At 41.9% G+C, this 19501-nt stretch overlaps 1 protein-coding gene across 1 annotated transcript; it reads left to right on the top strand.

The window, feature by feature from the left end:
- Positions 1-336: 336 nt before the first annotated feature.
- med28 (mediator complex subunit 28) lies at positions 337-10456 on the top strand. The gene is made up of 3 exons (XM_068010881.1): positions 337-491; positions 657-769; positions 9883-10456. The coding sequence occupies exons 1-3, from the start codon at positions 479-481 to the stop codon at positions 10078-10080; spliced, it is 324 nt and encodes a 107-aa protein (XP_067866982.1). The 5' UTR covers positions 337-478; the 3' UTR covers positions 10081-10456.
- The last annotated feature ends 9045 nt before the right edge of the window (positions 10457-19501 follow it).

Here is a 19501-nt window from a genome sequence, read left to right as displayed (position 1 = left end):
ACGTGATTTGAAATTACACATGTATATTCTGATTTAGGACCTTCTAAGGTAAACTTCATGATGTAATTTAAAACCCTATGTTGCAAACATTTTGTCAGCCACTTTTGGGAAGGGTGCAGTCTGCTTTGTCGCAGAGTAATGGGAATGCTGATCTGCATCTGTCATTATCCATTCAGTGTGCTGCAGGTTCAAAATTGTGCGCTGTGGGCAGTTACTGAGTGGAAGACAGACACTTCCAACACGGTGGAGGGGGGGTGGTGGAGGCGCGGGGGGGAGCTAAAGAAGCAGTAGTTCTCTTTTAATTTGGCCCTTTCCATTACTGCATGGAAGCTTTCTTTCCAAGTAGCAGTTCTGTGCTCTTCCTCAAGAGAAAGTAAAGAACAAGGAACAGCAGTGATTCCTAGCTTGATCAACACATCACAGCTGAACAGCTGATGGAGGCACATCAAACAGGTTTAACTGCTCAGGACAACTAGCAATGAGCTTCAATGGTAACTAAGTTAATAGGCTTATCTTCTTACCATCTTGTGGCATTTTTTCACTGATTAATTTTATTTAGTTCTACTGTTGATGCAGAATTAGATGTATTTGTATTCAGATTTAATAACATAAAAAATGGAATTTTTCTCCAAATGTGTTGACTTATTTTCCCACAGGTGTAGAGCAGTGCATCCAAAAGTTTTTGGATGTTGCCAGACAAACAGAGTGTTTCTTTCTTCAGAAAAGGCTACAGCTTGCTGTACAAAAACCTGAACAAGTCATAAAAGAGGTAAAGGGATTTTATTTTCTGTGGTTTTATTCCTTTATTTCCTTTTTCTGGATAAGTTGTCTAGAAGGAAAAAATCAAGTGGGAATTGAGTAATGGGTGTTTTATTACTAGGATCCACAATAAAGCTGAATGGAGTTAATATACTTCTAGATCTAAAATGACCCGATGTTACCTTTGGATTTCAGCGGTAGTATGATTATCAATTCGTATCTGCGGGGGGGGGGGGGAGGGGAGAGAGAGAGAGAGAGGGGGGAGAGGTCAGTTTTGGCATTCCACATCAAATTGAATCTGATTGGAACAGACCACGCTTGGTTTCTTCCATCATGCCAACCAAACAGCCTTTTTTTAACCAACAGCTGGAGTAACGGTGTTTTGAATGGTGACTTCCCACTGCTGCTTTGACCTACTAGCATTTAACAGTTGAAACAATGGAGTTCATCTTCTGCAACCTTTACATTCATCAACTGTGATTTCAGTATTACATCAGGAAAAATGTTAACTATTGGAATTCGCACCTCATTGCTCTGCTGTCATGTAATCTCACCCATCGCCTATCTCAGCATTTAGACATCAGTTTGTTTGCTGACTGTAACCACGTCTACCTAGCCTAGTTACCTAGTGTTCGTTCATGTGCGTGTTTTAGATGCTGCTATGGAACTGAGCCTGTCATTTCTATTGCCCGTTTGCTGTCCCTCTTTCCTGTTTTCTCTTTATCCTTCCAGACATTGTGCCTCCTTTCCTTTGTCCATCTTTGGGTTTGCTGATTTCACAAACCCCTATTCTTCGGTATTCGTTTTCTTTGCTAATCTCCTGCTGCCCTCCTGAGCCACTATTTAAAAAGGGAGGTAGAGAGAAAGCAGGGAATTATAGACCAGTCAGCCTGATGTCGGTGGTGGGGAAAATTCTAGAATCCATTATCAAAGATTTTATAGCAGAGCACTTGGAGAACAGTGGTAGAATCGGGCAGAATCAGCATGGATTTACGAAAGGGAAATCATGCTTAACAAATCTACTAGAATTCTTCGAGGATGTAACTAGTAGAGTTGATGAGAGGGAGCCAGTGGATGTGGTTTATTTGGACTTTCAGAAGGCTTTCGACAAAGTCCCACATAAGAGATTAGCATGTTGAAGATAGGTGAGAGACTCTGTCAGTGTCATGTAGATCATGTGCTTGAAAGCGGAAATCTGACAAAGAGAGAGCATTAAAAAAACTCCTACAGTCCAAGTTCCTACAATCCAAAATGCAAGTCACAAAGAAACTTAAAGTTTGCTGGTGTCACAAAATCCATTGGTAAAGCAAAGTGAGTCAGGGTCTTTAATTAAGACTAATCAATCAATTACACAATCCCAAATTGGGGCGGCACAGTTGTGCAGTGGTTAGCACCGCAGCCTCACAGCTCCAGCGACCCGGGTTCAATTCTGGGTACTGCCTGTGTGGAGTTTGCAAGTTCTCCCTGTGTCTGCGTGGGTTTTCTCAGGGTGCTCCGGTTTCCTCCCACAAGCCAAAAGACTTGCAGGTTGGTGGGTAAATTGGCCATTATAAATTGCCCCTAGTATCGGTAGGTGGTAGGGAAATATAGAGTCAGGTGGGGATGTGGTAGTAATATGGGATTAGTGTAGGATTAGTAGAAATGGGTGGTTGATGGTCGGCACAGACTCGGTGGGCTGAAGGGCCTGTTTCAGTGCTGTATCACTAAACTAAACTCCCAAAACCGTGCCCACCTATCTCTAAACTTCATGCATGAATCCCTTCAATCAAGTTGCTGTCCCTCCCCCATAGTACCAAAGCAGTTGACCACAAAATTCTGTTTTTAATGCCTCTCCTCCATTGTCCGGCTGGATGGGACTGCACTCATATGGTTCCATTCTTACGTATCCAGAGAATCATTTGTAATGGCTTCTCTTCCTGCTCCCAAACCGTTACCTCTGAATCATAAGTAGGATCAGGAGTAGACCATACGGCTGCTAAAGCCCATTCCGCCATCATGGCTGATCCTCGGCTTCAACTCCGCTTTCCATCTGCTGCCCATATCCCTTGATTTGCTGAGACCAAAAATATGTCTAACGCAGGCTTAAATATATTCAACGATGGAGCATCCACAACCCTGTGAGTGAAGAAACTTCTCATCCTAGTCCTAAATGATCAGCCCTTTTCCCTGCTCCTGTGTTCTAGATTCCTCAGCCAGGGGAAACCACTTCTGTGTCTGCCCTGTCAAGCCCCTTCAGAATCTTGTATATGTTACTACCAAGTGAGAAAGAGGACTAGGGTTCCCTTTCTGCCTTCACCTGGTCTTGCTATAAGAGAGTTTTACTTTTAAACACACTTTTTAGCTCCCCCTTGGTGAATCCTTGTTCACCGCTTTCCAATTATAAGGCAAAGAAACGAGCACAAACCAGCTTTCTTAGGTTTAAAGGAGAAAGGTGAAATTTAATTAAACTTTAATTCAGTTGACGCCTAGGGATACACAGTGTGCCCACGCTAGCATGCATATGCGATGCACACATGCAAATATAGACGGAAAAGAGCAGAAGAAAAATTGAAGTGGAAAGGTTTAAGGCAATATCTGAAGAGTTGTCGATCTCACTGAAGAGTCCTTGTTTGTTGGTGGATCTTATTTTTCATTGGGGCCCAGTATTCTTCTTAAACCTTGTTCACTGTAGGAGACTTCTCTCTCTCTTGGGGTTCATGTGTCTTCAGTCAGTTTTTGGAGTTCCATGAGAAAGAGATGGGAGCAGACAGGAGAAGCTGTGGTGAGCCAGCCAGGAGAGGTCTTTTCAATCCAGGAGCAAAGAGTTTTTTGCCAGCTCTCAGTTCAAAACTGTACTATTCAGAAACCCCAGGTTGCCAGGCAGGTTAGTGACCAACTGGTCTGACCGTGTCTTGGCTGTGTGTATTGTGTGTCTCAGGGAATGGTCCTTTCTCTACAAACATTCTGTTAATGTGCAAAAATATCTTTCCAGCCAGGGGCCTGGCAACCCCTTGTAACAGGCCTTTTCTTCCCAGCAACGACTTGAAATTTAATATCCATGTGGCGAAATTAATGTGCCTAATTCTTGGCAGCTGGGGACATGTTTCAATGAGATCGCCTCTCATTCTTCGAAACTCCAGAGATCGTAGATCCAGTTTGCTCAGTCTCTCATCATAGGACAACCCTGTCATCACAGGAACTAATCTAGTGAACATTTGCTGTACCGCCTCCAATACAAGTATATCTTTCCTTAAATATGGAGACCAGAGCTGTGCACAGTACTCCAGGTGTGGTCTCACCACACCACTGTACGATTGTCGCAAGATTCCCTTACCCAATCCCCTTGCAGTAAAGGCCGACATGTGATTTCCTTCCTAATTGCTTGCTGCTAACTCTGTTCCTTGTACGAGTATATCCAAGGCCCTCTGAACATCAATATTTACAAGTTTCATGCCTTTTTTTAAATATTCTGCTTTTCTATTGATACCAAAGTGAATAGCCTCACACTTCCTCACATTATCCTCCATTTGCCACCTTGTTTCCTACTCACATAGCCTGTCCATATCTCTTTGCAGCCTCTTTGTGTTCTGCTTACAGCTTAGATTTCCACCTCACTTTGTCAGCAAACTTGGATATATTACTCTTTTCTTTGTCTAAGCCATTAGTATAGATTGTAAAAAGCTGAGCCCCCACCACTAATTCTTGCGGCACTCCACTGGTCACAGCCTGACAACTTGAAAATGCCCCATTTATCCCTACTGTCTGCTTCCTGTCTGTTAACCAATCCTCTATCCATGCTAATATATTACCCCCAACTCCATGAGCTCTTATCTTGCATATTAACCTTCTGTGAGGCACTTCATCAAAATGCCTTTTGGAAATCCAAGTATATTACATCTACTGGTTTCCCTTTATCTACCCTTCTAGTTACATCTCAAAAAACTCTAATAAATTTGTCAAACGTGATTTCCCTTTTGTGAAACCATGTTGACTTTGTCTGATCGTACTATGATTTTCTAATTGCATTAAGACTTCCTCATTAATAGATGCCAGCATTTTCCCGACGATGGATGTCAGGGTAACTGGCCTGTAGTTCCCCAATGATAGAATGGTTACAGCACAGAAGGAGGCCACTTGGCCTGTCATGTCAGTGATGGCTCTCTGCAAGAGCAATTCCCCCAGTCCCACTCCCCTGTCTTTTCCCCAAAGTCATGCAAATCTTTTCTTTTCAGATAATTAGCCAATTACCTTTTGAAAGCCACGATTGAATCTGCCTCCACCACACACTCAGGCAGTGCATTCCAGATCCTACCCACTCATTGCGTAAAATTTTTCCTCATGTTACCTTTCCTTTTGCCTATCTCCTTCAATTGGCGTCCTCTGGTTCTCGACCCCTCTGCCAAAGGGCTCAGTTTCTCCCTATCTACTCTGTCCAGAACCCTCATCATTTTGAATACCTCTATCAAATCATCTCTCAACCTTCTCCAAGAAGAACAGGCCCAGCATCTCCAATCTATCCGTTTAACAGAAGTTCCTCATCCCTGGAACCATTCTTGTGAATCTTTTCTGCATCTCCCTCTAATGCCTTCACATCCTTCCTGAATTGTGGTGCCCAGAACTGGACACACCACTCCAGTTGAGGCCAAACCAGTGTTTTATACAGGTTGATCATGACTTCATTGTTCTTGTATTCTGTGCCCCTTTTTCTAATGCTCAGGATGTCATATGCATTATTAACTGCTTTCTCAAGCTGTCCTGCAACCTTCAGTGATTTATGCATATATACCCCCAAGTCCCTCTGCCACTGCACCCCCTTTAGAATTGTGCCCTTTATTTTAATATTGCCTCTCCTTGTTCTACCAAAATGAATCACTTCACATTTTTCTGCATTAAATTTCATTTGCCACTTGTCCTCCTATTCCACCAGCCTGTCCAAGTCCTCTTGAAGTTTACTGCTATCCTTCCTCTTAGTTCACAATACTTCCAAGTTTTGTGTCATCTGCAAATTTTTAAATTGTGCCTTGTACGCCCAAGTCTAGGTCATTAATATATATGAATAAAAGCGGGGGTCCTAACACTGAACCCTGGGGAACCCCACTACATATACCTTCCTCCAATCAGAAAACTATCGTGCACAACTACTCTGATTCTGTTACTCAGCCAATTTCATATCCGTGCTGCTACTGTTGCTTTTATTCCATGGGTTCTAATTTTGCTGACAAGCCTATTATATGGCACTTTAAAGACTTTTGGAAGTCCATGTACACCACATAAATCACAATACCATCATTAACCACCTCTGTTACCTGAACAAAAGACTTAAGCAAATTAGTTAATTATGATTTGCCCTTAACAAAACGTGCTGGCTTTCCTTAATTAATCCACATATGTCCAAGTGACTCTTTATTTTGTCCCAAATTATCACTTCAAAAAACTTTCCCTCCATCAAGGTTAAGCTGACTGGCCTGTAGTTGCTATGCTTGTCCTTACACCCTTTCTTGAGCAAGGGTGCAACTTTTAAAATTCTCTCGTCCTCCGACACCACCCCTGTATCTATGGAGGATTGGAAGATTGTTGCCAGTGCCTCTGCATTTTCCACCCTTACTGTATCCTTGGATGCATCTCATCCGGTCCTGGTGACTTATTAAATTTAAGTACAGCCAGCCTATCTAATATCTCCTCTTTATCAATTTTTAGCCCACCCAGTGCCTCAACTATCTCCTCTTTCATCATGACTTGGGCAGCATCTTCCTTGGTAAAGACAGATGCCAAGTACTCATTTAGTACCTTAGCCATGCCCCCTGACTCCATGCATCAGTCCCCTTTTAGGTCCCTTTTACCACTCTTTTACTATTTCTATGCCTTTTGGATTCCCTTTTTTGTTGGCTGACAGTTTCTTCTCATACGCTCTCTTTTCTTCTCTTTGTTTTTTCACTTCCCCTACAACCCTTCTATATTCAGCCTGGCTCTTAATTGTATTATCCATCTGACATTGGTCATACGCAACCTTATTCTGTTTCATCTCACTCTGTATCTCTTATGTCATCCACGGAGCTCTGAATCTGTTTGTCCTACCTTTCCCCCTCTTGGGAATGTACCTTGACTGTACCCAAACTATCGCCTCTTCATTGTTCAGTTACAGTTTTGCCTATCAGTCTTTGATTCTAATTTACTTTGGCCAGATCTGTTCTCACTGTATTGGTCCTCCTCCAATTAATTATCTTTACTCTGGATTGCTCTTTATCCGTTTCCATAGCTAATCTAGTGGATGCATCGGTGGTCATCTTCCAAGATTCTGTAGACTCTGGAACAGTTCCTACAGATTGGAGGGTAGCTAATGTAACCCCACTATTTCAAAAGGGAGATAGAGAGAAAGCAGGGAATTATAGACCCCAGTCAGCCTGACGTCGGTGGTGGGGAAAATTCTAGAGTCCATTATCGAAGATTTTATAGCAGAGCACTTGGAGAGCGGTGGTAGAATTGGACAGACTCAGCATGGATTTACGAAAGGGAAATCATGCTTGACAAATCTACTAGAATTCTTCGAGGATGTAACTAGTAGAGTTGATGAGGGGGAGCCAGTGGATGTGGTTTATTTGGGCTTACGACAAAGTCCCACATTAGAGATGAGCATGTAAAATTAAAGCGCATGGGATTGGGGGTAGTGTATTGCAATGGATAGAAAATTGGTTGGCGGGCAGGAAACAGAGTAGGGATAAATGGGTCTTTTTCGGAATGGCAGTCAGTGACTAGTGGGGTACCGCAGGGATCGGTGCTAGGACCCCAGCTACTCACAATATAAATGATTTAGATGAGGGGACTAAATGTAATATCTCCAGATTTGCAGATGACACAAAACTGGGTGGGAGGGTGAGCAATAGGGTTTAGTTGCTAACATGCTTCTGCATTTTCAGTTTTCTGACTAGTTTAATGTATAGTTGTCACACAGAGTATAAGAATCAAATTGAATGAATTACAGGTGCAAATTCAACTTGGAGGTTGCGACATGGAAGTCATTACTGAGACATGGCTGCAAGGCGGTCAGGAATGGGAACTGTCTATACAAGATTATAAGGTCTATAGGAAGGATAGTGAAACTGGTAGAGAGGGCGAGTAGCCTTAGTGATTAAGGATGAAATTACCTCAATGATAAGAGAAGATGTAATGAGAGGTAAGCGTGCAGTGGAGCCTCTATGGATAGAATTGAAGAAAAGAAAGACTTGGATTTTAATACCATCTTTCATAGCCTCAAGATATTCTAATCAATTAAGTATTTTTGAAGTGTAATCACTTTGTATGTAGGAAACATGGCAGCCAATTTGCACATATTGAGATCCCACAAACAGCAGTATAATAACCAGATAATCTGTTTTTGATGTTGGTTGAAGGATAAATATTGGTCAGGACACTGGGAATAACTCCCCTCCTCTTTGAATAGTACCATGCGATCTTTTACATCTACCTGAGAGGAAAGACGAGGCCTTGGTTTAATGTTTCATCCAAAAGATGCCATCTCTAACAGTGCAGCAATCCCTCAGTATTGCACTGGAGTATCAGCCTAGACTTTTGTGCTCATGTCTTTGGAGTGGGTCTCGAATCAATAACCTTCTGATTCAGAGGTGAAAGGCATGGTTGACATGGAAAAAGGGGAGGCAAGCAGTGACCAGCACATTTGTGTGGGTCTGGATTCCCTAAAGAACGTTATTGAGTCAGATGAGTTTTTAATGGTTAGTTAATGGTTGCCATTACTGAGGCTAGCTTTTTAATCCCAGGTTTACTTAATTGAATTTGAATTCCCCATCTGCCATGGTGGAACTTGAATTCACGTCTCTGGTTAATTAGCCTAGTCCTCTGGATTACTAGTACAAAAATAAGTTACTGTGGATGCTGGAAATCAAACAAAAACAGAAAATGCCGGAAATACTCAGATCAGGCAGCATCTGTGGAACGGTCACAGACTTGAAACGTACCTGTTTTTCTCTCCACAGATGGTGTCTGATCTGCTGAGTAGTTCCAGCATTTTCTGTTTTTGTTTGTTACTGGACTAGTAATCTGGAGCACTCTCTATGCTACTGTATCCCTGCATCTGGACTCCAAAGGTTAAATTACAAGGAGAGATTCTACAAACTAGGGTTGTATTCTCTGGAATTTTAAAGGTTAAGGGGTAATTTGATTGAATTCTTCAAGATGTTAAAGGGTGTAGATAGAGAAACTATTTCAGCTGGTTGGGGAGTCTACAAGTAGGGGAGATAACCTAAAAGAGTGAGCCAAGCCTTAAGGAATGAGGTTGGAAACATTTCTACACGCAACGGGTGGTAGAAGCTTCGAACTCTCTTCCGCAAATGGCATTTGATGCCTCATTGCTTAATTTTAAGTCTGAGATTGATAAATTTTTATTAACTAAATGTGTTAAGGGATATGGGGCAATGGCGGTTATCCGGAGTTAGGTCACTGATCACCTGTAATCTCATTGAATGGCAGAGCAGTCTTCGGGCTAAATAGCTTCCTGTTCCTGTGTTCCTACATTAATCAATCCTGGGGGCCAAATCCTGCTGCTTCATTACTGTGGTTCACCAGGCCACACAGTATTTCAGATATTGGAGGAGAGAAAATGTGTGGCAGACTGGTGGAGTGGATATACACAGTTGGAGAAATGTGAGGATAGTGGTGTTTGATATAAATGGCAGCACTTCATGGGTCAGATCGCAAGAACTTCCACATCAGCATTTGGACACCCCTTGTTTTATCTTTGCCCTGTGTTTTCTCTCCTTGGTTCTGGTAGCACCCAAATTTCCCCATCCCCTGCCCAATAAGGAGACCTGCATATTTCCCAGGCTCCAGGCGCTGCTCCACATACCACTGACCACCTCCAGGCGCCTACCCATTGTCTCTCGAGATAAGGAGGCCAAAGAAGAAGATATTTCCCAGTGCTACTAATGAATTTGCATTTGCAATCTGCTTGAGCGTGTCATGGGTCAGCCAGTTGCACTGCTTTGCACTTCTCAATTTTTTGGGGAAACTTTTGCCTCAATGTATATTTTATTAACTATGCATTTCTGACCACATTGTGCCTAATTAAAGTTTAAGCATTAAATTCCTCTGATTTTTGGAAAGGTTCTTTCATATATTTATATTTTTTTACAGGATGTTTCTGAATTGAAAAATGAGTTACAGAGAAAGGAGGCCTTGATCCAGAAGCACCTAAGCAAACTGCGCCACTGGCAACAAGTCTTGGAAGATATTAATGTGCAGCCCAAAAAATCAGCAGACCTAGTTCAGGGACCTTTGGCCTATCTTGAACAAGCATCTGCAAATATCCCAGCTCCACTAAAGCAAACATGAAAATTATATACACAGGCCAAGGTGTCTGGAAGTTTCATTTTGACTGTTTTACTACTCCTGCTCCCCGCCTTCCTGCAAAACAAAACAGGTCCAGTTAATCTCTTGAATGAAGGGAGATACTAAGTATACATGTACAGTGACTAAATCACTTTGCAATTACTTTCTTTGGGACTGCAAGGTATGCCTTACAGATACATGCGTCTTCAGATCAGTTATTCTCAGTATGAAAAGGCTTTGTGTAATTATAATTGTTGACTTGGTTGATATAATAAAACTGTGCAAAAAAATGAGATTTTTATGCCAAATATTGTATTCTGTATGTTAGAGTTTCTACAATTTTCAGAGTAATTAAAATAAAGGATGCTATTAAACTTTTTTCTAGATAGATTTTCTATCACATTTAGAATTCTTTTTATAGTCTGCTAAATGTCTTGTAACCTAGTCCCACCAGCAGTCCTTGTCAACAGTGTCTTTGAAGGAGGCAGCATTTGGCTGGTAGAATTGGACATTGAGACCTCAGTGCCACTACTACTTTGTGTATCGAGAGGTAAAGTTGTTAAAAAAAAAAAAAAAAAAAGTGCCTTCAAATCTAAATTGGGCCTGTACCTGTGATTTCTGTGCTTTTGGATTGATTTAAGATCTCTAGATTTGGGATTTGCAACTTTTTGATTGGAAATTTGCAACTGTCACTATCAAAGAAATGGAGTGAGGAACCAAAAAACTGCAGACCCATTAGTTTGACATCAGTTATGTGACGTTACCGGAATATGTCATCAGGGACAGAGTGAGCGCTAGGACAAGTATGAGCTGACAAAAAGAAACAGGAGCAGGAATAGGCCATCCAGTCCCTCGAGCCTGCTCTGCCATTCAATACGATTGTGGGTGATCTGATTGTGGCCTTAACTCCACTTTCCTGTCTGCCTCTCATAACCCTTGACTCCCTTGTAGATCAAAAATCTGTCTGTCTCAGCCTTGAATATATTCAATGACCCAGCCTCCACTGCTGTCTAGGGAAGAGAATTCCAAAGATAAATGACCCTCAGAGAAGAAATTCCTCCTCATCTCCATCTTAAAAGCGAGAGTCCTTATTTTGAAACTGTGCCCCTTAGTTCTAGATTCCCTCGCGAGGGGAAACATCAAAAATAGGAGCAGGAGTCGGTCCTTTGAGCCTGCTCTGCCTTTCAAAAAAGATCATAGCTGAATGTCTAATTCAGTACCCTGTTCCCACTTTCACCCCATATCCCTTGATCCCTTTGGTATTAAGAAATGTATCGACTTGAATATATTTAATGACTTGACCTCCACTGCCTTCTGCGGTAGAGAATTCCACAGGTTCACCACCTTCTGAGTGAAAGAATTTCTCCTCATCTCGGTTCTAAATGGCATACCCCGTTTCCTGAGACTCTGACCCCTGGTTCTGGACTCCCCAGCCATTGGGAACATCCTCCCTGCATCTAGCCTGTCTGGTCCTGTTAGAATTTTATAGGTTTCTATGAGATCCCCTCTCATTCTTCTAAACTCTAGTGAATATAGGTCTAATTGACTGAATCTCTCCTCATATGTCAATCCTGCTATCCCAGGAATCAGCCTAGTAAATCATCTTTGCACTCCCTCCAAGGCAAGAACATCCTTCCTCAGATAAGGAGACCAAAACTCCAGATGTGGTCTCACCAAGGCCCTGTATAACTTCAGTAAGTCATCCTTGCTCCTGTACTTGAATCCTCTTGCAATGAAAGCCAACATACCATTCACCTTCCTAATTGCTTGCTGCACCTGAATGCTTGCTTTCGGTGACTGGTGTACAAGGACATCCAGGTCTCACCCAGATCCTCTCAGCATCTAGCCTGTCAGGCCCTGTCAAGATCTTATGTTTCAATAAGATCACCTTTCATTCTTATAAACTACAATGAGTATAGGCCCAACCTGCTCAATCTTTCCTCATAAGACAAACCTCTTCATCCCAGGAATCAGCCTAGTGAATCTTCTCTGACCTGCTTCCAATGCAAGTATGTCCCTCCTTAAGTAAGGAGACCAAAACTGTGCACAATACTCTAGATGCGGTCTCACCAGTGCCCTGTAGAGTTGGAGCAAGACTTCCCTACTTTTATACTCCACCTCCCTTCCACAGAGGCCAACATTCTGTTTGCCTTCCTAATTGCTGTATCTGCATGCTAACTTTTTGTGATCCATGTACAAGGACACCCTGACCCCTCTGTACTGCAGCATGTCTCTCTATGTAAATAAAATTCTATTCTTCCCGCCAAAGTGGACACCCTCACATTTTTCCACATTAAACTCAATCTGTCAAATTTTTGCCCACTCACTGAACATATCTATATCTCTTTGCAGACACTTTGTATCTTCCTCACAACTTGCTTTCCTGCCTATCTTTTGCATTGTCTGCAAATCTGGCTACAATACTCGGTCTGTTCATCCAAGTCATTGTTATAGACGATAAATAGTTGAGACCCCAGCACTGATCCCTGTAGCACTCCACTAGTTACAGTTTGCAAACTTGAAAATGCCCCATTTATCCCAACTCTATTTCCTGTTAGCCAATCCTTTATTCATGCTTAATATATTACCCCCAACACCATGAGCTCTTATCTTGAATAGTAACCTTTTATGTAGTAGCTTCTCGAATGCCTTTTGGAAATTCAAATTCGTCTACTGGTTCCCCTTTATCCACCCTGCTTGTTAAATCCTCAAAGAGCACTAATAAATTTGTCAAACACTGTTTCCCTTCATAAAATCATGTTGACTGTCTGATTACATTGATTTTCTAAATGCCCTGCTACTACTTCCTTAATAGTGGATTCTAGCATTTTCTCAATGACAGATGTTAGGCTAACTGGCCTATAGTTTCCTACTTTGTCTCCCTCATTTCTTGAACAGAGGTGTTACATTTGTAGTTTTCCAATCTGCTGGGCCCTTTCCAGAATCTAGGGAATTTTGGAACATTACAACCAATGTATCCACTATCTCTGCAGCCACATTTATGACACTAGGATGCAGGTCATCAGGTCCAGGGGACTTGTCAGCCTTTAGTTCTCAGTACTTTTTCTCTAGTGATAAGAGACTGTTTTATGTTCCTCCCTTTTGCCTTTTGATTTTCTACTATTCTTGGGATGCTTTTTGTGTCTTCTATTGTGAAGAAAGATACAAAATGCTTGTTCAAAGTGTCTGCCATTTCCTTGTTTCCCATTATTCCCACAGTCTAGTCCTCTAAGGGACAAATGCTTACTTTAGCTACTCTCTCTTTATATATTTGTAGAAGCTTTTACTGTCTTATTTTTATATTTCTTGCAGTTTGCTCTCCTATTCTCATTTCTCCCTCTTTTTTTTTAGTCATCATCTGGTTTCTAACATTTTCCCAATCTTCCAGCCTACAATTTATCTTTCCAGCATCTTTTGCCTTTTCAATTTGATCCCATCCTGAACTTCCTTAGTTAGCCGCGAATGATGCATCCTTCTCAGAATCTTTGCAATGGAATATATCTTTGTTGAGAGTTATGAAATATCTCCTTAAATGTCTGCCACTGTTTCTCTACCATCTTTTATTTTCCCAGTCCACTTTAGCCAACAGTCTTCATACCCTTGTAATTGCCTTTATTTAAGTTTAAGACACTAGTTTCAGACCCAAATTACTCATGCTCGAACTACGTGTGAAATACTATCATGTTATGATCACTCTTGCCGAGAGGATCCTTTACTATGAGGTCATTTATTACACGTTACCAGGTCTAAAATAAACTGCTCCCATGTTGGTTCCAGAATGTATTCTTCTAAGAAACCGTCCCAAATATACTCTGTGAGCTCATCCTGCAGGCTACTTTTGCCAATTTGATTAGTCCAATCTATATGAAGATTAAAAGCACCTACAATTATTGTAGTACCCATCCTAAAAGCCCCCATTATTTCTTGATTTCTACTCTGTCTTAGAGTGTAGCTACTGTTGGGGGGCCAATAAACGACTCCCACTAGTGATTTCCTTCCTTTGCTATTTCTTATCTCAACCCAAATTGATTCAACATCTTGATCTTCTGAGTCAAGATTATTCCTACTGTACTGATCTCATCCATTATTAGCAGCTACCCCACCTCTTTTTCCTTTCTTCCTATCCTTCCAAAATGTTAAAATACGCTTGAATATTTAGTTCCCAGCCTTGGTCACCTTGCAACTGCAACTAAATGGCTATCATGTCATATCCATTTATTTCTATTTGTGCCATCAATTCATCCAATTTGTTACGAATGCTACATATATTCAGATTAAGAACCTTTAATTTTGTTTTTTTAACTATTTTTTCCTATTCTGACATTTGCTGGTGCACTTTTATGTTTGTATGCTCTGTCCCTTCCTGTCATACTCCAGTTATCATTACCCGTATTGCTACCCTGCACTATTGCCCTTTCTTATTAACTTTTTAAATTTCCCCTCACCTGAACCCCCCACCCCACTATTTAGTTTAAAACCCTCTCCAGAGCATTAGTTGTACAATTCACCAGGACACTGGTCCCTGTTCAGTTCAACTGAAGGCCATCTCAACGGTACAGTTCCCTTTTTCCCCAGTACTGGTGCCGGTGCCCCATGAATGGAAACCCATTTCTCCCACATCAATCTTTGAACCACACATTCAACTCTCTAATCTTATTTACTCTGCCAACTTTCCCGTGACTCAGGTAGTAATCCAGAGATTATTATCATTGTGGTTCTGCGTTTTAATTTAGCCCTTAGCTGCTCATACTCACATCAGTCTACTCTCAATCATCAGTAAAGTGATGGAAGGTGTCATTGACAGTGCTATTAAGCAGCACATGCTTAGCAATAACCTGCTCGGTGACATCCAGTTTGGGTTTCGCCAAGGCCACTCACCTCCTGACCTCATTACAGCCTTGGTTCAAACATGGACAAAAGAGCTGAACTCAAGACGTGAGGTGAGAGTGACTGCCCTTGACATCAAGGCAGCATTTGATTGAGTATAGCATCAAGGAGCCCCAGCAAAACTGAAGTGAATTGGAATCAGGGCGAAAACTCTCCGATGGTTGGAGTCATACCTAGTGCAAAGGAAGCTGGTTGTGGTTGTTGCAGGTTAATCATCTCAGCTCCAGGACATCACTGCAGGAGTTCCTCAGGGTAGTGTCCTAGGTCCAATCATCTTCAGCTGCTCCATCAATGACCTTCCTTCAATCATAAGTCAAGTGGGGATATTCGCTGATGATTGCACAATCTTCAGCACCATTCGCGACTCCTAAGATACTGAAGCAGTCCATGTCCATACGCAACAAGACCTGGACAATATCTAGGCTTGGGCTGTTAAATGGCAAACAACATTCGCACCACACAAGTGCCAGGCAATGACCATCTCCAACAAGAGAGAATCTAACCATCTCCCCTTGACATTCAATGGCATTACGATCGCTGAATCCCCCACTATCAACATCCTGGGGGTTACCATTGACCAGAAACAACTTGAGTAGCCATATAAATACCGTGGCTACAAGAGCAGGTCAGAGGCTAGGAATCCTGTGACAAGTAACTGACCTCCTGACTCCCCAAAGCCTGTCCACCATCTACAAGGCATAAGTCAAGAGTGTGATGGAATACTCTCCACTTGCCTGGATAGGTGCAGCTCCAACAGCACTCAAGAAGTTCAACACCGTGCAGGACAAAGCAGCCTGCTTGATTGGCACCCTGTCCACAAATATTCAATCCCGCCACCACCGACGCACAGTGGCAGCAATGTGTACCATCTACAAGATGCACTGTAGCAATGCACCAAGGCTACTCAGGCAGCACCTTCCAAACCCGCGACCTCTACCACCTAGAAGGACGGGGAGCAGATGCATGGGAACACCACCACCTGCAAGTTCCCCTTCAAGCCACACACCATCCTGACTTGGAACTATATTGCTGTTCCTTCACTGTCGCTGGGTCAAAATCCTGGAACTCCCTTCCTAATAGCACTACCCCACATGGACTGCAGTGGTTCAAGAAGGCAGTTCACTACCACCTTCTCGTGGGCAATTAGGGATGGGCAATAAGTGCTGGCGTAGCCTGCAATACCCACATCCCATGAGATGAATTTTAAAAAAGCAGTGAATTAGAAGAGCAAAAACCAAAAGCAGAACCTCTTTCTTAGTACTACCTATGTTATTGGTACCCACATGGACCATGACAGCTGGATCCTTCCCCTTCCACTCCCAAGTTCTTCTCCAGCCCCAAGGAGATGTCCTTAACCCTTGCACTGGGCAAGCAACACAGTGTGTTGATATCTCAGATCCCTGACTGAAACAATTCACACATCTTCAAGACTTAGCAAATCTGTGAGTATCTAATTTGCAAGTTCCTGGTGGAAACTTTTCCAGATAATGGTGTTTGCAAAAGGTCACAAGGCACTGATGTAAGGTTATAGGCTTGTTCTTTATTTTTTCAGAAGTCTGGAACATGTAGGCAGTTGACAGCTTCCAATCCATTTTTCTTCTTAAAATCTAAAGTTTGCACATTTTTCCTGTCTGCAAAACTTTATTTCCTGTTATTTATCATCACGCTTTTGAGTCACCGTTTTCCATTATAAATTGCTGTGCCCACGTTTATAATAGAAATAGAAATTTCCTGCAGAAATTTGATATCCTGTAACTGGACAATCTGAATACAGAAGAACTTGTATTTATATAGCATCTTTCACAACTTCAGGACTTCCCAAAGTGCTTCATTGCCACTGAAGTACTTTTGAAAAGGAGTCACTGTTGTAATCTGGCCATTATATGTAAAATATGTTTTGTGGAAAAATGTTATGTCATTTTCTCAATTACTGAAATTGTTAATATTCAAAATAAGGGTTTAAACCAAATTTAAAAATATAAGGTTGCACATTTCATAATAGCTAAAATATCTTAATATTTATTTCACAATAACATGATTGCGCTCAGCCTTGGTATCTTTGCCCAAAACTGTGCTTTGAACTGAATTTTGATTGCAGATGCTCAAACTGCACAGTGTAGTTAATATCCCAGGATGTATCAGTACTGTTCAGTCAGCTGCACTGATGGAATATTTTACTTCAGCTTATTGTAGTTTTGCCTAGTTTTTAAAACTACTTGAAGAAAAGCTAGAGGACAAATTTCAACAACTGCAGGTAAACTTCATGTTTTTTTTTAAATGCTGTAAAAGAATTTATGGGATCAGAGAATTGTCCTATGAAGAGAGATTGAATAGAATGGGGCAAACTCTCTTGAGTTTAGAAGAATGAGAGGTGATCTCATGGACACAAAATTCTGAGAGGGTTTGACAGAGTAGATGCTGAGAGGCTATTTCCCCTGGCTCAAGAGTCTAGAACTGGGGGCATAGTCTCGGGATAAGGGGACAGCCATTTTGGACTGAGATGAAATATTTCTTCACTCGGGATTGTGAATCTTTGGAATCCTCTGTCCTAGAGGATGGTGACTGCTCAGTCAGAGTATATGTAAGGCTGAGGTTGCTGGATTTTGGGGCTCTCAGGAAATCAAGGGATATGAGGCTCAAGAGGGGGATGTTGAGGTCGAGGATGAGCCATGATCTTATTAAAGGGTGGAGCAGGCTTGAGGGGGCATGTGGCCTAATCCTGCTCCAATTTCTTCTATTCCTTGTTAGAATATGAAGCAAAAATGCATGCTTATTATGCACCTGTTGCAGTTTTTGTGTTCTCTGAATTTCAGAAACTGAAATGCCACTGGAGAAGGTCTTGCCTCATGATAATGTTTGTTTCTTTTTTAAATTGCATTTTGAAGTCAGCAAACCTGTTTGTCTGTGATTTCTGACTAAAGATGAATGTTAATGTACTAAACTGATGAGACAGAGGCTTTCCTCATTCTGATTGGTAGCTCCTTTCCTTGCTACATCAAACTATGCCACCCACCACCTCCCACTCAAAAAAAAAAGAAAAGCAAAAGGATGAGTTAGGGTGAGAGAAGCAGCAACTAACAACAAAGTAAGGTATGAGACCATGGCCTCAACTTTCACAGTCTCTGCCCAGCCTGAATAGGGCAACCGTGGCCAAAATGGAATTGCATCAATTAGAACTGTCCTGTGATTGTGCAGCTAGCTAGTACATGGAGAAATAGTTCTCCTGCCCAAATTAGGTAAGAGGCTACTTACACTTTGCAAATAGGTGAACTACAATTGGTGTAGGACTTTGATGCAATTTTAAGGTACCAGTGGCAGACGGTAAGAGTTGGTGGGAGGTGGAATGAATGATCAAATAATCTGTGATGTTAGTTGATGGATACATGTTTACTAGGATACAAGAATTCCTCTGCTCTTTGTATCATGCCATGGGATCTCTCACATCTACCTGAGAGGTCAGATGGCCTTGGTTTAACATCTCATCTGAAAAATAGCACCTGTGACAGTGCAGCTGTCCCTCAGTCCTGCACTGAAATATCAGCCTAGATTATGTGCTCAAGTATCTGGAGCGGGGTTTTAATTAATGACATATGATTCAAGAGGAAAGAGTGCAACCACTGAACCATGGCTGACATCTCAAATCAAGCACCCTGATCTGGTTAGATATGAATTCCTGTTGCCTTGAGGGAGCAGAAGAATCAGAGGTTCCACAAGAATATGCGGAAGCAGTTCTACCTGCTCCTGAGGCGGTCTGCACATTCCATTGTTACATAACAAAATGAATTTCTGAACCCTGCCAGTTGGATATTTCTGTGATGGTTACCCTTTACTTCACCACAAGGATAGTTTTGGATCTTTGCCATCTCCTGCAGTTAGATTTGCAAGAGAACTGAAAGTTCGCACTGCCTTGAATTTTGACATAACTGGCGCCTTTCCAGCTGCCTTGGATGGCATCTGCTAATTCAGTCACTCTGAAAACCATATCGGGTACTGATATACTATTGTATCTACTCGCCACACGCCTCCCCTCCCCCACCAAGACAAAAAGGTGATTATACTTATGTACAGTGCCTATGCATGTCTCAGTTGTTAGGAAGAATTCTTACCCTTAGTGATACGTCCATGTTTATGTCAAAGAGCTAGGCTGCCTGGTCAATTATTAACAACAGCTTGGCCAACTGTGGACCTGCCTGATTTAGATGTTTGAATGCTCTGGCACCAGTGTGAAGCTGTCTCAGGGGTCAGACTGAATCATAGCAAAAGTGAAGTGATGTTCTTTGGGAATTGGACTGCCTGATGCTTCATCTTAATCATGGAAAGGCCTGATAACTTGAAGGTGTGGGTGTCTAGTTCAGAGGACCTGGACTGTGCAGTAATAACTGGGAGGAAAATGAAAGATGGGATTGTGGGTGCAGCACTTCCTCTTGTCATGAGTAAGAATCTAGTCAAAAGGTGTGACATGCTCTCAGTGTTGTTATTTGTGACACAAATATGGTCCATTACCTGCAACTGCACTGCAGTGGTCCTCTTGCTATCT

The sequence above is a fragment of the Heterodontus francisci genome, chromosome 1 (assembly GCF_036365525.1).
Source record: "Heterodontus francisci isolate sHetFra1 chromosome 1, sHetFra1.hap1, whole genome shotgun sequence".
Taxonomy (NCBI): domain Eukaryota; kingdom Metazoa; phylum Chordata; class Chondrichthyes; order Heterodontiformes; family Heterodontidae; genus Heterodontus; species Heterodontus francisci.
This window is presented reverse-complemented; position numbering and strand designations above follow the sequence as displayed.

Coding starts and splice junctions, on each gene's coding strand:
- med28 (XM_068010881.1), top strand. Junction 770..9,882: donor CTGAACAAGTCATAAAAGAG/GTAAAGGGATTT, acceptor ATTTTTTTACAG/GATGTTTCTGAATTGAAAAA.